Raw genomic sequence first — 14,572 nt, 5'->3', positions numbered from 1 at the left:
GTGACAGACGAGTCTTCGCATTGATCCAGTGGGTCAGCCTGAACACCTGCTGGTGATCTACTCACACCTGCAGCTTCTCAACGATAGAAGTCCAGCATTCTCCAGCCTCCAGCACCTAGACTGCAGCTCTGCACAAGAAGTTTAATCAGAGGAGCAACGGTCGTGCCTAACTGAGCCTGGTTTCTCTCTTGGTTTTTATTCCTTCACTTTCGTCAACTGGTGAAGATTGTTCCTCGCCACTGGCTTGCTTGATTTGGGACTTGTGGAGCTGCGTATCTATGGATTTGCTCTTCACTGCTGAAAGGCCTAACACTTAAATCTAAACCACACCGAACTGAACTACACTGACCTTCAACTCTGAAATCTGGACTTACACGGTTGCAATTTACTAGAACTTCTTTGTGAAGCTGCTTTGAAACAATCTAGATTGTAAAAGCTCGATAGAAATAAAGACGAATTGAATTGAATTAAATAATAATGTTTACATATTTGGACTCAATTCTGTATGAATAATTTTAGAAGGAATGCTCAAGACCTTACTTAATATATGAATTACTTAATATATGCAACAACTCAATTTAAATGTTGGAGAAGGAATCTAAATGTAATGAAAAGCAATTGTGTGTGTTTTGGCGTATATTTTAATTAAGCACAGAGTGCAATAATGTCCATGATTATAAACACTAACAGTAGCCCCTTTCACACATACAGACCTTTCCGGAAAATTGCCGGCAATTTTCTGGAAAGGTTGTATGTGTGAACAGGTCCTTTTTGAAAATACCGGTAAATTCGTTCTGGCTATTTTCCGGAAAGAAAAGTTGTAACATTACCGGTAATTTGCCGGAATGCTGCGCTGTGTGAATGCAGAAGAAAGATTGCCGTAATAAGAGCGTGCACGTCTAGAACATGCTGACGTGAAACGTCTGCTTTAGCCAATCACAACAGTCAGACGCATTTACGTCGCGCGGTTTGTGAGAATAAAAGCCTTTGAATATTTTTCCAGACACATTTAGCTGCTAGAAGTTAGTCAGATCACGTTTATATGTTCTTCTTAATGCCAACTGTGTAAATAATCATCGATGAGATGCTTATGATAAGCCGTTGTTTGTTTACCTTCAAGCTTTGCGTGTGCCTGTGAAACAGCCTGTGAGCGCCTGCACACGCACATATTATGAACATCTCGACATGCGAAAGTGATCCTGCGAAAGTTGTTCACAATATTGATCATCCACAGAGTTTGTAATTTAGTCAAATGTTTACAAATACAAGCGCAGCCGTTTAAAGCTCATTTGTGGTGAATGATGTCAGAATTTACCGGTATTTTGGAATGGATGTGTGAATGCTCTTTTCCGGAAAAATTCCGTAACGTCCTCGCCTGTGTGAACAGCGTTTTTTTGAACATACCGGTAAAGTCGTTCCGGAAATTTTCCGGATATTTACCGGTATCACTGTGTGAAAGGGGCTAGTGTGTGTCACAGATCTATGTCAATATAAGTCGATTATGAAAGATATACAGCTAGTGTGCACCTGTACTGACTAGGGGGTGACAGTACTTGTCAGAATATCTTGTAATATCACAGTCTTACAGTGGTTTTACAGCACCATTGTTATCTATTGTAAAAGGCTCAACGCTACAAGATTTTTTTGTAAATGTCTGTAAATGTCAGAAAGGCATGGTCACTCTTTTGAGCCTCTGCTATGGCAGATGATTTTGAATGGTTCAGGAGAGCGAACCACGCTGACAATCCCATCCATGTTCGGCCACTTCTCACCAGTCGGCCAGGAGAAACGAATCCGCTGAAGGAGAGACGTGATGAAGAGGAAGAGCTCAGTCTTAGCCAGAGTCTCACCAAGACAGACCCTCGGACCTGGAGGAAAAGATAAAAGTCAATCAGAGTTGATCAATTCCTGCTTGGTTTACTGATGACATCTTTTTCATGCGACTCACCCAAGGAGAAAGGAAGAAAAGCCTCCGGTCTGTAGAAATGTCCCTTATCGTCTAAGAAATTCTCAGGGTTGAAAGTGTCTGGATGCTTCCAGTGCTCCTTGTTAGCCAGAATATCTGACAAGTTAATCAACATCTGAGTTCCCTAAAAAGACAACATTTGTTAGTTTCATTTAACAATTTCACTCCCAAACCAACCAACATATGCTCATTCAGCACCTGGGGAATGTCATATCCTCTTAGTTTCATTGGTTGAGTTGTTTCATGTGGTACAGACGATGGTACAATATTTCCACAGCGTTGGAGCTCATGAACAGTGGCGAGCGTGTACGGCAGTCTGTCACGGTCATCCATGCATGGTAAGCGGTCGTAACCCAGAACCCGAACAATCTCCTCATGACATCGCTCTGGAACAAAATCAAAGCTGAGTTTCATTGAATGAAAGCTTTTTCACTGAGTTCATAGAGTGTGGTGACTTTAAACCCTTTCTTAAACTTGGTACAATGTAATCTGCATCAAAGTAGCTGCACAGACTATACTATCATCCTGATTCAGCAGTTTAATTTGCGCACTAGAAATGCAAACATGCATGTTACAGTTTTGGAGTACAGTGAAGATCAAAAGTACAAAACAATCAGTTTTCAAAACAAAGGTCACTTCTTAGATCACTCAAGGATGTTCACATAGCCACTCTTTTGTACTCTTAGGTCCAGGGTGCTCTAGGATAGGTTTTAATCAGAAGTGCCTGCCACTAAAAAACATCCTGGTGAGGGTTCCAGTGACGTCATTTATCTGAATGGGAACTTAAACAGTGGCTCCTCTGAAGCTGTGTTCACACCAGACACAGAACGCATGGATAAATCGCAATATTCACGCGTAAATATCCGCGTGAACATTTGAGTTTACTTCATTCGCGCATCAAACCCTGCTTCAGAACAGACACGGATTCGCGTGATGGGCAGGGCTTCTGTCTGACTCTAGCTTCATTGCAAAATGGCTAACATGGATTTCATGAAGACTGTGTTTATGTGCTTTATGAAGGCTAAAGAACAGCGTCGATACATTTAGGGCTGTGTCTGAGTCCACTAGATCCTCTCAGAGGTTCATCCAGCTCTGTGAAACTCCTCCAGAAACTGAACCTCGATGATAGAGGCTTTCAGTGGTGCTTCTGACTGAGCCAAGCCCAGTTGGATGAACTTTTTGTAGGTGTCGGCTCTAGGATTTCCCCCGGGACACCAACAACAGGCGATACGTCACAATCACGCCCCCACAAGAGCAAGCTCCTGATTGGTTAACGGGATGCGAATGTCCGCTGAAGTTCAGATTTTCGAACTCGAGATTCGCGCAAAACGCTTAATTCGCGCCGTGCCATTTGCGTCTCGCTATTCGCGCAAATCGCGCCGCAGGATGTCTATTCGCACGTTTGCATTGACTTAACATGTAAATCACTCGTGCCTGACGAGCGTTCCGCGTCTGGTGTGAACACAGCATTAGAAAGTCGTTTATAAGCCTCATTAAACCATCAAATATTTTGTTTTCTCGGCTTGTCTTGCTTAATAAGTGGGACAAGTATAAAAAGAGACGGAAACAAAAAAAATGCACAGCTGGAGAAACTTTATATGAAGAAAGCGTAGACATTAGCTCTCACGCACATACCAGATGGCGAAGATAATGCTAACAACGCTACCCACCTGAGTGACACGGCAGGTTAGACAAAAGTTCTGGAGGAGAGAAGGGACTTTTCCAGAGACACAAAACCGCAACTATGTGGTATTATCACAGAACTCACTAGCGTTAATCAAAAGATAGCGGAAACGCGAATTGTAAAAGCAGAAAAATGTGTTCAAAACTTAGAACAGGTGATGAGCAAAATGATAAAAGTGATGAATCAACAAGAAAATAAACTGCTCGACCAAGAAGGGAGGTCATGACAGGAAAATATAAGGATCTACAATGTTCCTGAGGAAGCCAAGGGGGCATTGATGACACAGCTTATGGAGAGGTTTATACCCAACTTGACGGAGATTCCTCAGAAAACAGATCTTGGTATTGAGAGAGCTCATTGGGTGCTGGCAAAATTTAAGAAAAACATCCCCACAGCATGATGCCCCACCATGCTTTACTGTAGGGATGGTGTTGTCTAGAGGATGAGAGGTGCCTCGTTTTCTTCAGACAAAGAGTCTTGACTTCCATCAGACTATAGACTTTGTTTCTTGTGGTCTGAGGGTCCTACAAGTACCTTTTATCATACTCCAGCTGGACTGTCATGTCCCTTTTAATGAAGGGTGGCTTCTGTCTGGTTGCTCTGCCACACAGGCCTGATTGTTGCACATCTGGAAGGTTCTGGTCTCTCCCCAGAGAAATGCTGGAGCTCTTTCATAGTGACCATAGGGTTCTTGGTCACCTCCCTAACTAAGGCTCTTCTCCTCTTACTTGCTCAGTTTGTCGAGGCAGCCACTCTTATCTCTTCCCCACAATGATAGTTTGAGTACTGTTTCGAGGCAAGAGTCTACTTCAAAATCGGATCTTTGTCTTTTAACACCTAAAGCAGGGGTTTTCAAAGTGTGAGGCGTGCCTCCCCTGGGGGGCGCCAGAGCATGTCAGGGGAGGCGCGGGAAAAATATATAATAAAAATAATACGTCAAAAATAAGAAAACCTTTTTTACCCAGAAGGCCATAGCTGTGAATTCGCTTCTGTCTGGCAAGCCTGCCAATACAGGGGGGGGGTAGTATAGGGTCTGTCTATACTAAAACAAATAATACTTCAAAAAAACTGTTCTTCTTCAGAAAGAACTTTGTTCCAATGCACAGAATTCCAAAAACTAAAATTAACTAAATAAATCTAAATAAAACCCTGCCTGGGAGATCTGGCAGTACAAAAGTATTCTATATAATACTAAAAGATACAGCCCTGCTATTGTCATCTGGCAGAATGTGGCTGTGTTGATGGTTTGGTGCTTGTGGAGGATTTAGCAGAACATAGCTGTGCTGATTGAGGGGATTGATGCTTGTGGGGGGTTCACAGACAGTATCAGGAGAGAACGCTTTTAGTGCATGTGATAATACATTACATAGAAGGTTGCGCGGTGGCACAGTGAGTAGCACTGGGTTCTCCCCATGTTGGCGTGGGTTTCCCCCACAGTCCAAACACATGCAATATAGGTGAATTGGGTAAGCTAAATTGTCCCTATTGTATGTGTGCGAAAGAGAGTGTATGGATGTTTCCCAGTGCTGGGTAGCAGCTGGAAGGGCAGCCACTGCGTAAAACATGTGCTGGATAAATTGGTGGTTCATTCCATCGTGGCAAACCCAGATTAATAAAGGGACTAAGCCGAAAAGAAAATGAATGATTATGCATAGAAGATGTTGACAGATGTTTAATATCTCTGCCTCTGCTGATTTCACTTTTGCACACATTATACAGTATCACTTTGTTTTATCTGCAGCACCACTGACTGTAAAATGCTTCCACAAAGAACATGAAGTTTTATTTTTTTTTACTGGTGGAGGACTAAGAAATGGCTCAGCAGCAGTCTCACTCTTTTTCATGGTGCCCAAATGTATTTGAGGAGTTTCAAGTTAATAAAAAGTGACGGGAAGCTATGCTAAGGTTAACTAGCCTATAGCATATATCTTGCTGTCTGCAAAAGACAGTTATTTAGACGTACCATATAACTCCCATAAGTGCATACTATTCGACACAACAGCACAAGCATCGTTTTAACCTTTATAAACAAACGTTAATGTTACTCTGTCAACAGTCTATTGTCTAAATTACCGCGCTAACAGAGCTAAAGTTGCGTAAACAGAGCACCCGATTGCAAACTTCAAAAATGCAGCGTAATGGAAAATCCCGAACAAACTCCGCTACAAGTTTATAAACTGCATCTGGAACCCAATTAAGGTACAAAATAGTGATGCAGAGAAGCATTTTTTTCGCTCAGCCGAGCCTTCTCCGTCTGCTGCTGCGGAGAAGCGTGTGCCAGAGACCTTTTACCTCCGCCCCGCCCTCTCTCTCTCTCTCTCTCTCTCGCTCTCTCTCTCTCTCACTCATGCACTGTGGTCTCAGGAGGAAACGCAGCTTTTTGATGTAATGCTTTTCTTGCTCCCGAATACAAATAATTTTTCAAGTATTTGTTCGAAATAAGTATTCGTAAAAACACGCTATTCGTGCCTTTCCGAATACCGTATTCGGGTTCGGCTCCACCCTTAATATATATATATATATATATATATATATATATATATATATATATATATATATATATATATATATATATATATATATATATATATGTGTTTGTGTGTGTGCGTGTTTGGGAGGAGGGGGGCGCCAATGGATAAGTTGTGTCAAAAGGGAGGCCCACTGTCTTAGACTTTGAAAACCCCTGACCTAAAGCATTGGATCTGAACTACAAAAATGTATTGAACAGCACCAAAACACTGTTGGGCTATAAGTAAGAACTGCGTAGGTTCTAAAGTAAGAAGCTTAAGATGGTGTTACTGTGGTCAACTATGCTAACACAATTGTTTTGAGTGACACCTTTAGAATAGCAAAGCCAATAACATTAATAGCAACACAACGTCATGTCATGTTTGTATTTGCCACTTCCGCATTTAGGTTTCTAGGAAAGATGAAGCACATTCAGTGATAATAGACTTGACTCTGTGGTGGATATTTAGCTGAACTAGTACCGGAACTTCAATAGAAGTAACTCTGAATTATCACTTGGTTCATGCTGGTGAAAAAGGGGTATCCAGGAGTCCTGGTAGTTCCAAACCTCTCTGATTTACAGAGGACACTGTGCTCACTGAGACCTTTAACATTGCAGATGTGTTTCTGTACCCTTCCCAAGATCTGTATTCAATCCATTATATTCCATTTCAGAGGTCAACAGACAACTTCTTTGACTTCAACCATCCAAATACCTAGTTACTGTTAACTCCAATCTCCACATTTTGAGCCACAGACACATTGTCAATGTTAATTACCTTGTACATCTGGGTTTTGAGTCAGGTAGATGAGTCCCCATCTGATGGTGGTCGCTGTAGTGTCGCTTCCAGCCAAGAACAAATCAGCCACTGACATAACCATGTTATCCTCATGAAATGAGGAGTCCTGACTGGACTTTTGCTGTTCAAAGAAAAAAACAAAAACATTTACCCATGAAAATTTACTTCACTACATGTTTACATGATTTCACCTTGTAGGATGATGTTGATTCATGAATACAATTACTATAAGGGTTAATGGTACAAGTTCAAAGTTGGCAAGTTACTAAAGATGATCCTTCTTGGAGCTTGTTTTACTTAACAGAATCACATTTTCACATGCAATAACTACCATCAGACAGCATATTATACATTTTCAAGAGTGGTTGATCATGTCGCTCTCACTTTCTCCATCTCCAGCAGATAGGCATCAATAAAGTCTCGTGGACTGTCTGGATCCAGAGTTTCTCTGTGTGATTTGGTTGATTCCCTGATGAATGACTTCAACTCCTCTGCGTTCTGATAGATTTTCTGATGTGGCCCTGGGAAATGCTTGATAATGGGAATTAAGTTAAAGACCTGGAAAAGAAAAACGGAAAATGTTGAGTCAAGTGTCTCAGTTTCAACAACTGTCAAATCCTGCTTGTGTACCACATTCCTGCATAGATTAGTTCTAACCTACTCAAAAACGAGCATCTCTCATGGAAATGTGGGACAGTTAAACATTAAGGCTGATTTATACTTCTGCGTCAAACGCACGCGTATGCTACGACGCTGACGCATAGCCCTTCGCCAACGTGCACCTCTCAAAAAATGTAACTACACATCGCAACGACGTGTAGCGCAAGCTCTGTGATTGGTCAGCTTGGTAGCGCTGGCGAGTCTGGGCGGGACCGAGAGCTGCGCAAATGGTGCGAGCCTGATGGATTGTTTACAAGTGTGGAGTCCCGTGAAGGAGCTCCAGATGGAAAGTTTTGTTTTGTGTTTACCTCATAGTTAAAGTTGTTGCACGTCCGCCGGTTCCTGCCTTAAAATGAGCGAGTTTGAGCCACTTGTACATCCCGGAAGTGTTCAGGAAAAGCAAAACAGCAGCGAAGAAACTCGACACAGAGCAACATTTGCACCTCACTGCCAACTAGCGTTTTGGAAGTGTTAATGCAGACCAACAGAGACAGCGCACAGAAGTATAAATGCACAGCTACGCGTGTTGCATGCGCCGTGGGTCACTTGACGCAGAAGTATAAACCAGGCTTTAGTAGTAGTTCAAATAAAAATTTAAAATCAGTCATCATTTACTCTCCCTCAAGTGATTCTAAACATTTATGAGTTTCATTCCTCTACCTACATCTTTAAGGCCATTGGTGAACTAATGTCAAATTTGAAAAGATTATTAAAATGTATAATTAACCAATCAGAATGCATTGAATTACGTCCACCTCATGGAAACAAAAACAGAGCAAAGCTAGCATATTTACCAGATATTCATACCTGTCCAATAAGTGACCCTGCCTGGTTGATGTTTTCTTTTATGATCTCCAGAAGGTATTCAAATCGCTTATTATCATACTCGAATCGATCCCCAAACACAATGGAGCAGATAATGTTGGAAACGGCATTTTGTATTGCATGTTGGGGGTCGAAGGGCTTGCCTTTAACAAAGAAGAATGAGTTAGTCTCTAGCAAGGACTGTTTTTAAAGTTAAGAGAACTTTGCCAATCAAATGAAACTTTCTAAATAAAAGCTATCCAGTTTAAAGACATTTTAAGCCAACCACACCACTAAGACTTGCTACCATTACAGCAAATCAACACATCCAAATTCCTAAAGTGGGACCATGTCCTTGAAATTTTTGGTCAGGGACTGATGTCACCATACCTGGGTGAAGATTTTTTTTTAAAGAATGAAAGAGTGAAAAGATGTTAAAAATCTTGGATGACCTTCCAATTTGAGCATTTCAGGAACCAGGTAACCGCTTTCCTCCGTCACACGCTCCTCCACAGACTTCTTTCCCAGACCAAAGTTTCTGAGTGTGTGCAGAGCAAACCGTCTCTGCTGCCTCCACGAGTGACCAAATGTGGCCAATACAATTCCTGCGGACAGGCATTAAACATTCAAAATAATACATAGACGAGCTGAAAAAAGACAGATAACCTAAACATCAGAATCGGTTTTATTGCCAAGTGTGCCGTTAGGAACTGCACAGTTTTGGTGCATGCATGTTCTTTCTGTCTCTCTCTCTCTTTCTCCCTGCCCTGTCATTTTCAGAGGTACCGCCTATTTCGGAGCACTATTGGCTGACAGGCCTGCCAATCTAAATCAACGTTGTGACGACTTCTTCTCTCTCTGCCAATCACGCTCGTTGCAGAGCCCTTTATATCTGAAGTGGCAACGGGAAGAGATCAGCTGTTGTCGTTTTAGTGTGTTGTCTGTTTGGTTGTGTTCGTGTGCATTTTGTAGCTGTTACTGATGTTGACTTTGAGTGAGATTAACTAATGTTGACTTTGAGGCCCCGTTTACACTAATGCGTTTTAGTTTTAACGGAGTTTCAGATCAAAAACGATCTGCGTTCACACTAGCGTTTCTGAACATTTCTCCGTCCACACTACGCCACCAAAAACGTATATCACGTGACCATTCGCGCACTCTGGGCATGCGCGTTCTAGAATAAACAGGAAGCATGTGTCTCGCTCGGCATTTGGTTATTGTTAGTCAACAAACGTCGGTTGAACAATGAACGCGATGGCAAAGAAAGCAAGAGAGGAATTTTTGTGGACAGACGACGAGGTCGAGTTGTTACTAAACATAACAAATGAATAACTGCACAATGGCGCCTAAAACAGACAATACTGCAAACAACGCTCCCATTTCTGTGCCAATTGATGTTTTTTATTTCACAGCGAACACACAGTTGTGCATGAAAATAAATATTTACAGTGTCAGTATAACTACTCTAGCCTATATAATGTTGATTTTACCAGTGAATTAAATGGTCTAAAAACGTTGTCAATGACAAATTGCAAGCATAGGCCTATCTCTCAAACATAATTCAATATCAGAATTATTATAAGTAGGATATAATTATTTATAGAAACCAGTAGACCTACACAGAATATTATTATTGTTGTTTTACCATATGTTTGAGTAAAAACTATAATAATTGCTGACTCATATCATCTTTACTTTACATCTACAGAATCGTGAGAAAATCAGGATCTTTATTTTAAGCAACAAAAAAATAAAATAAAAACGCGATTCTCATTTTAGCCAGAATCGTGCAGCCTTAGTAGTACCTTATAAAATTTAGGAAACGCCAATACAGTTGAACAAGGTTTACCACCCTTAAACATTTTGAGCAAGACTATCTAAACCAGGGGTCTCAAACTCGCGGCCCGCGGGCCATTTGCGGCCCTCAGTGCAATATTTTGTGGCCCGCACCGACCGCTGTACACTGACAGAATCAGCGGAGCGGGGAGAGAGAGCGCTCCCCGCTCCGCTGATTCTATCCGTACACAGCAGTCACTGGCATTCCCGGCCCTGTAAACAAAGGGGCGGGGATGCCGGTGACGTCACCACGCACCCCGCCCCTTTGTTAGACGGTGTGACGGGCGGGAAGTGTTAGGAGGGAACTCGCGCCGGCCAGAACCAAGGTAAGCTGTTCCCGCCCCTGCCTGCCACTTAGCTACCTAGCTGCAGCCTGCCACCTACCTAGCTACAGCCTGCATCTTATATATATTATAGATTGATACAGACTGGTACAGACTGATGTGACTGGAGTGGGGGTGTTCTATTTATACATATATACGCCTTTTTTTTAGGTGAGGGAATGGAAGTTTTGAGTGAGTTCCCGCAAGCCATACTAAGGGTCTCAACTGCTTCCGCTCTAAAGCCAAATGTGGTTCAGATTTGTGAGGAGAAGCGCTGTCAAGTCTCTGGCAGTAAGGAGTAGGCAAAAGATGCCATGTTCAGAAGAACTGTTCATAATCTTCACTCAATGTTCTATTAATGTTCAGGACACTTCATGTTCAGAAGAAATAATTAAAACTGTTAATAATGACATTTGAGGACTTTTTTTTTGTAAAATCCCTTATGCGGCCCAGCCTTACCCAGACTTTGCCTCCTGCGGCCCCCAGGTAAATTGAGTTTGAGACCCCTGATCTAAACAAAGTTGAACTTGGACCCGTTGATTGGCGGAGTTCCTGATCTAAACAACCAGCAAAAAAACGCTTGAGCCTCAGATTACGACTGAAACGCATTATACACTCTTGGGGCTCTATTTTGACGGTACATGCGCAGAGCGCAAAACGCAGGGCGCAAACGCTTTCAGGGCGTGTCAGAACGCATTTTTGCTAATTAAATGACGAAAAATCTGCCTTGCGCTGCGGCACATGTTCTAAAAGGGTTGAGCTTATTTTCTTAATGAGTTATAGGTGTGTTTTGAGAATAAACCAATCAGAGTCTCATCTCCCATTCCCATTAAGAGCCAGCTGCGTCGCGCCAAGAGCGCATTCGCTATTTACAGGACGCAAAGTAAGTCTAAGTGGAAAAACTGAGCATTTCACTAGCAAACAGTTATTTAACAGAAAACTGTTAAACAGAGCAGCTACATCGTGAGAATGAGAGATAATGGATCACTTTTACTTTCACTCTTGGATAGGGAAACCTTTACGCACAGACATCAATTAGTCTATAAATAAATACTTTTTTGTTTTGTTAAGCACAAATATTCGTTTCAAAACTATTTCTAAATTCATTTCTAATTTCCAGCAAATGAATAAATGAACAATAAAAACAAAATGTGCTCAAAAACCTGAGTTATATCCTAAAACACATGCTGTGCCCCATAAGGTCTAAAACCTGACAGGTGGGCAAATCTAAGCTTGTTCATAATAAAACAAATATAAATATGGATATAATAAATAATACTGCTAATAATAATAACATTATACAAAAGCAAATTGTTATGAATGAACTGAAAAAGCCTCCCGAGATGAAGAAGACATAAAAGCAGTGGTTTTTCATATGTATGTCGGCTAGAAAATAATATGTTTTGTAATATTTTAATCCTTTATATTTATATTCTATATCTATTCTTATAATATCCTATATATATCCTTAATATTTACATTTTTTCATATGTAAAGATATTTGCCTATTGCTCTTTTGTGCGTATTAAGCAGTGCGTAAGCGAGGCGCAACTCTGCGCTGGAGTTTAGACCGGTTTAGTTTTGGTCTAATGAAAAATCTATTATAGTTTCCCAAAATAGCAACGCGCCAGCGGTCCGCCTCAGAACGCCTTCCTTTATAGACCAGAACGCCTATGGGCGCACATATGAGCGCTAATGCATTTGCTATTTAAACAGCGTAGCGCAATGCCTCAAAACGACTCTTGCGCCAAGCTGAAACAACCAAAAGACTATTGCGTCGCACCTTGCGCCACACTGCGCCGGGTGTATGATAGGGCCCTTGATGTTTGAGGTTTTAATTGTAACGGCTGTTTCACACCGCAAGCGTCAGCAGCGCGTGAGCAGAGCGTGAGAAGCACATGTTTTTTCGGCGTCCATGTTAACTGTTTAGAGCTTTCATACCGCATGCAGCAGTAACGCGTAAGCGCGAGGCGTGAGAGTTTCTGAAGCAGCAGTGCAGCGATAGTTTCGGCGCTGGGTCTATTTTTGACACGCTAAAAGTCACAGTGCATTGATAATGACCAAAATACAATGAATGATGGTAAAAAGTAGAAATTGTACCCAATAAATGAGTTAATAATATCAACTGATTTATATATAGTCAATCAAATAAACTTAAACGATTAAAAACGGCAAAAAACATTTATTTAGGCCCGAACTACAAAACCAAATGTAAAGCAATTTTAGTATCAGTTTTGCTTAAGTTGCACGCTAGTGTTTCAGGAGAGGGGAAATAGAATATGTAGGGGAGTTGTGGTCCATAGCGAAGTGTATTGTGGGTAGTGTAGTTCGACACGCATGCTGGATGATCTGAGCTCGCTGTGTGCTGTGCAGCTCAAGCAGAGGAAGAAAGTTTTACTCGGTTTTGTTTTATATTAACTCGAGTTATTCCTACCGGGAGCTGTTTGCACTGTGAACCTGACAACACCAAAATAAGTAAAAGAATGGCATGCATTAATTACTTTTCTCCGTCTCATCCTCTGCACGAGCATGAATTAATGAGCTGTAATTCTGCCGCTGGACATCACTGAAGAGGAGAAAGTAAAACTAGTTTGATCATGTATAAATATCATTGTAACTATATTGTATAAATATTATTATAACTAGATCTACAGCAACCTGATAATCAAAAACCAAATGACATGATATCACAGGCGATTGTCTTCTGACTGTAGACACTCCTCATAGAGCTTGAGAAGCATACAGTAGCCTACTATTTAATCTATAAAATTTGAAAATTAAACATTTGCAGGTTAAAGAAACAGCAAAGGAGGAAGTTGCCACGGGTCTTGGTGCAGATGAAAAGTTTTAAAAGTGTATTTGTATATAGAGAGACATGGGTAACTAGATAGAATAGACAGAGATAGGTTGATCTCTGCAGCAGCTGCCGAAGAGCTGCGCGCTGCAGACGCAGCTGGTGTGAAAGGCAAACGCCAGCGTGCTGCTTCTGCTCTCCATATGCGGTGCGCACGCGCTGCTCACGCGCCGCTGACGCTTGCAGTGTGAAACAGGTGTAAGATCTCGAGCAGTTAGGACTGGTGAATTCTTTTATGTCTACAAATTGGTTTAAATTCGAACATGTTCTCCATGATGAAGCCATGATATCAGCTTGATAATAACTTGCAATGAACTTGCTTTCAGGTTTACTTTACTGACCATATCCCTCAGTGATCCAGGTTAAAATCGGTATCGACGGCCTTCCAGAAGATGATGTACCATTTTGGACTATGGCTTCCTTTATGACCTGGAGTGTATTAAGCACCATCGCCGGCTTTCGCCCAAGATACACGGTAGTCATCTCTCCATACTGAGATAACTGATCAGAGAAGATTGCACAGCATTACTATACAGCTAGTGTTGTCTTAACTGTGAATGAAGTCAAGGTAGTGGATAAATAACAGCATAAGATAAGAAGACTTACAGATCTTATGAAGCCCATTGAATCCTTCAAGAAATGAGGTATGGTTCCCACAAAAGGCAGAGGTGTTGGGCCAGGAGGAAATCGACCACTGTAGGAACGAATCCTGAAGATCTCGAACACAACCAGAAAAATCAGGCCTAAAAACAGAGTCAAGCCCACGGAGGCCAGGTCTAACTTGAGCAGAGACGCAAACATGATGGCAGATTGATTGCAGGACAAACACAACAGCAGCAGAGGGTCAGGAGCTTTATAACAGCAGAAGAGGGAGGAGACAGAAAGACAGAGCTTGACTGGCCAAGTTTAGGATTGCATATAAATGCTACAGATAGAGCTGCGAGGAACTAAACGTTCAAGACACAAAGGACGAGATGAGATCAAATGTCTTCACAACACTCCCAGAATTAAAGAATGGATTAAAAGATGTCAAAAGCACTTCTACTGTCCAAAGGGGAACAAACATATAGGGGACGAGTTGAGCAAGTTTGGTAAATGACTGACAATCTCAATGCTCTCTAATACAGTAACATTGCG

At 41.6% G+C, this 14,572-nt stretch overlaps 1 protein-coding gene across 1 annotated transcript; it reads right to left on the bottom strand.

Annotated features, from left to right (window-relative positions):
- Window positions 1–631: 631 nt before the first annotated feature.
- On the bottom strand, window positions 632–14,264 carry cyp2aa12 (cytochrome P450, family 2, subfamily AA, polypeptide 12). Its single transcript, NM_001109701.4, is given in 10 exon segments — window positions 632–739; window positions 915–1,868; window positions 1,949–2,090; window positions 2,165–2,352; window positions 6,938–7,079; window positions 7,343–7,516; window positions 8,426–8,586; window positions 8,875–9,027; window positions 13,777–13,936; window positions 14,042–14,264. Coding segments are annotated over 9 exon segments (1,506 nt in total). The 5' UTR covers window positions 14,237–14,264; the 3' UTR covers window positions 632–739; window positions 915–1,677.
- Between the last annotated feature and the right edge of the window lie 308 nt (window positions 14,265–14,572).

Source organism: Danio rerio, chromosome 23 (assembly GCF_052040795.2).
Source record: "Danio rerio strain M-AB ecotype USA chromosome 23, GRCz13ab, whole genome shotgun sequence".
Taxonomy (NCBI): Eukaryota; Metazoa; Chordata; class Actinopteri; order Cypriniformes; family Danionidae; genus Danio; species Danio rerio.
The sequence above is the reverse complement of the archived record's forward strand: the minus strand, read 5'-3'. Positions and strand labels throughout refer to the sequence as shown.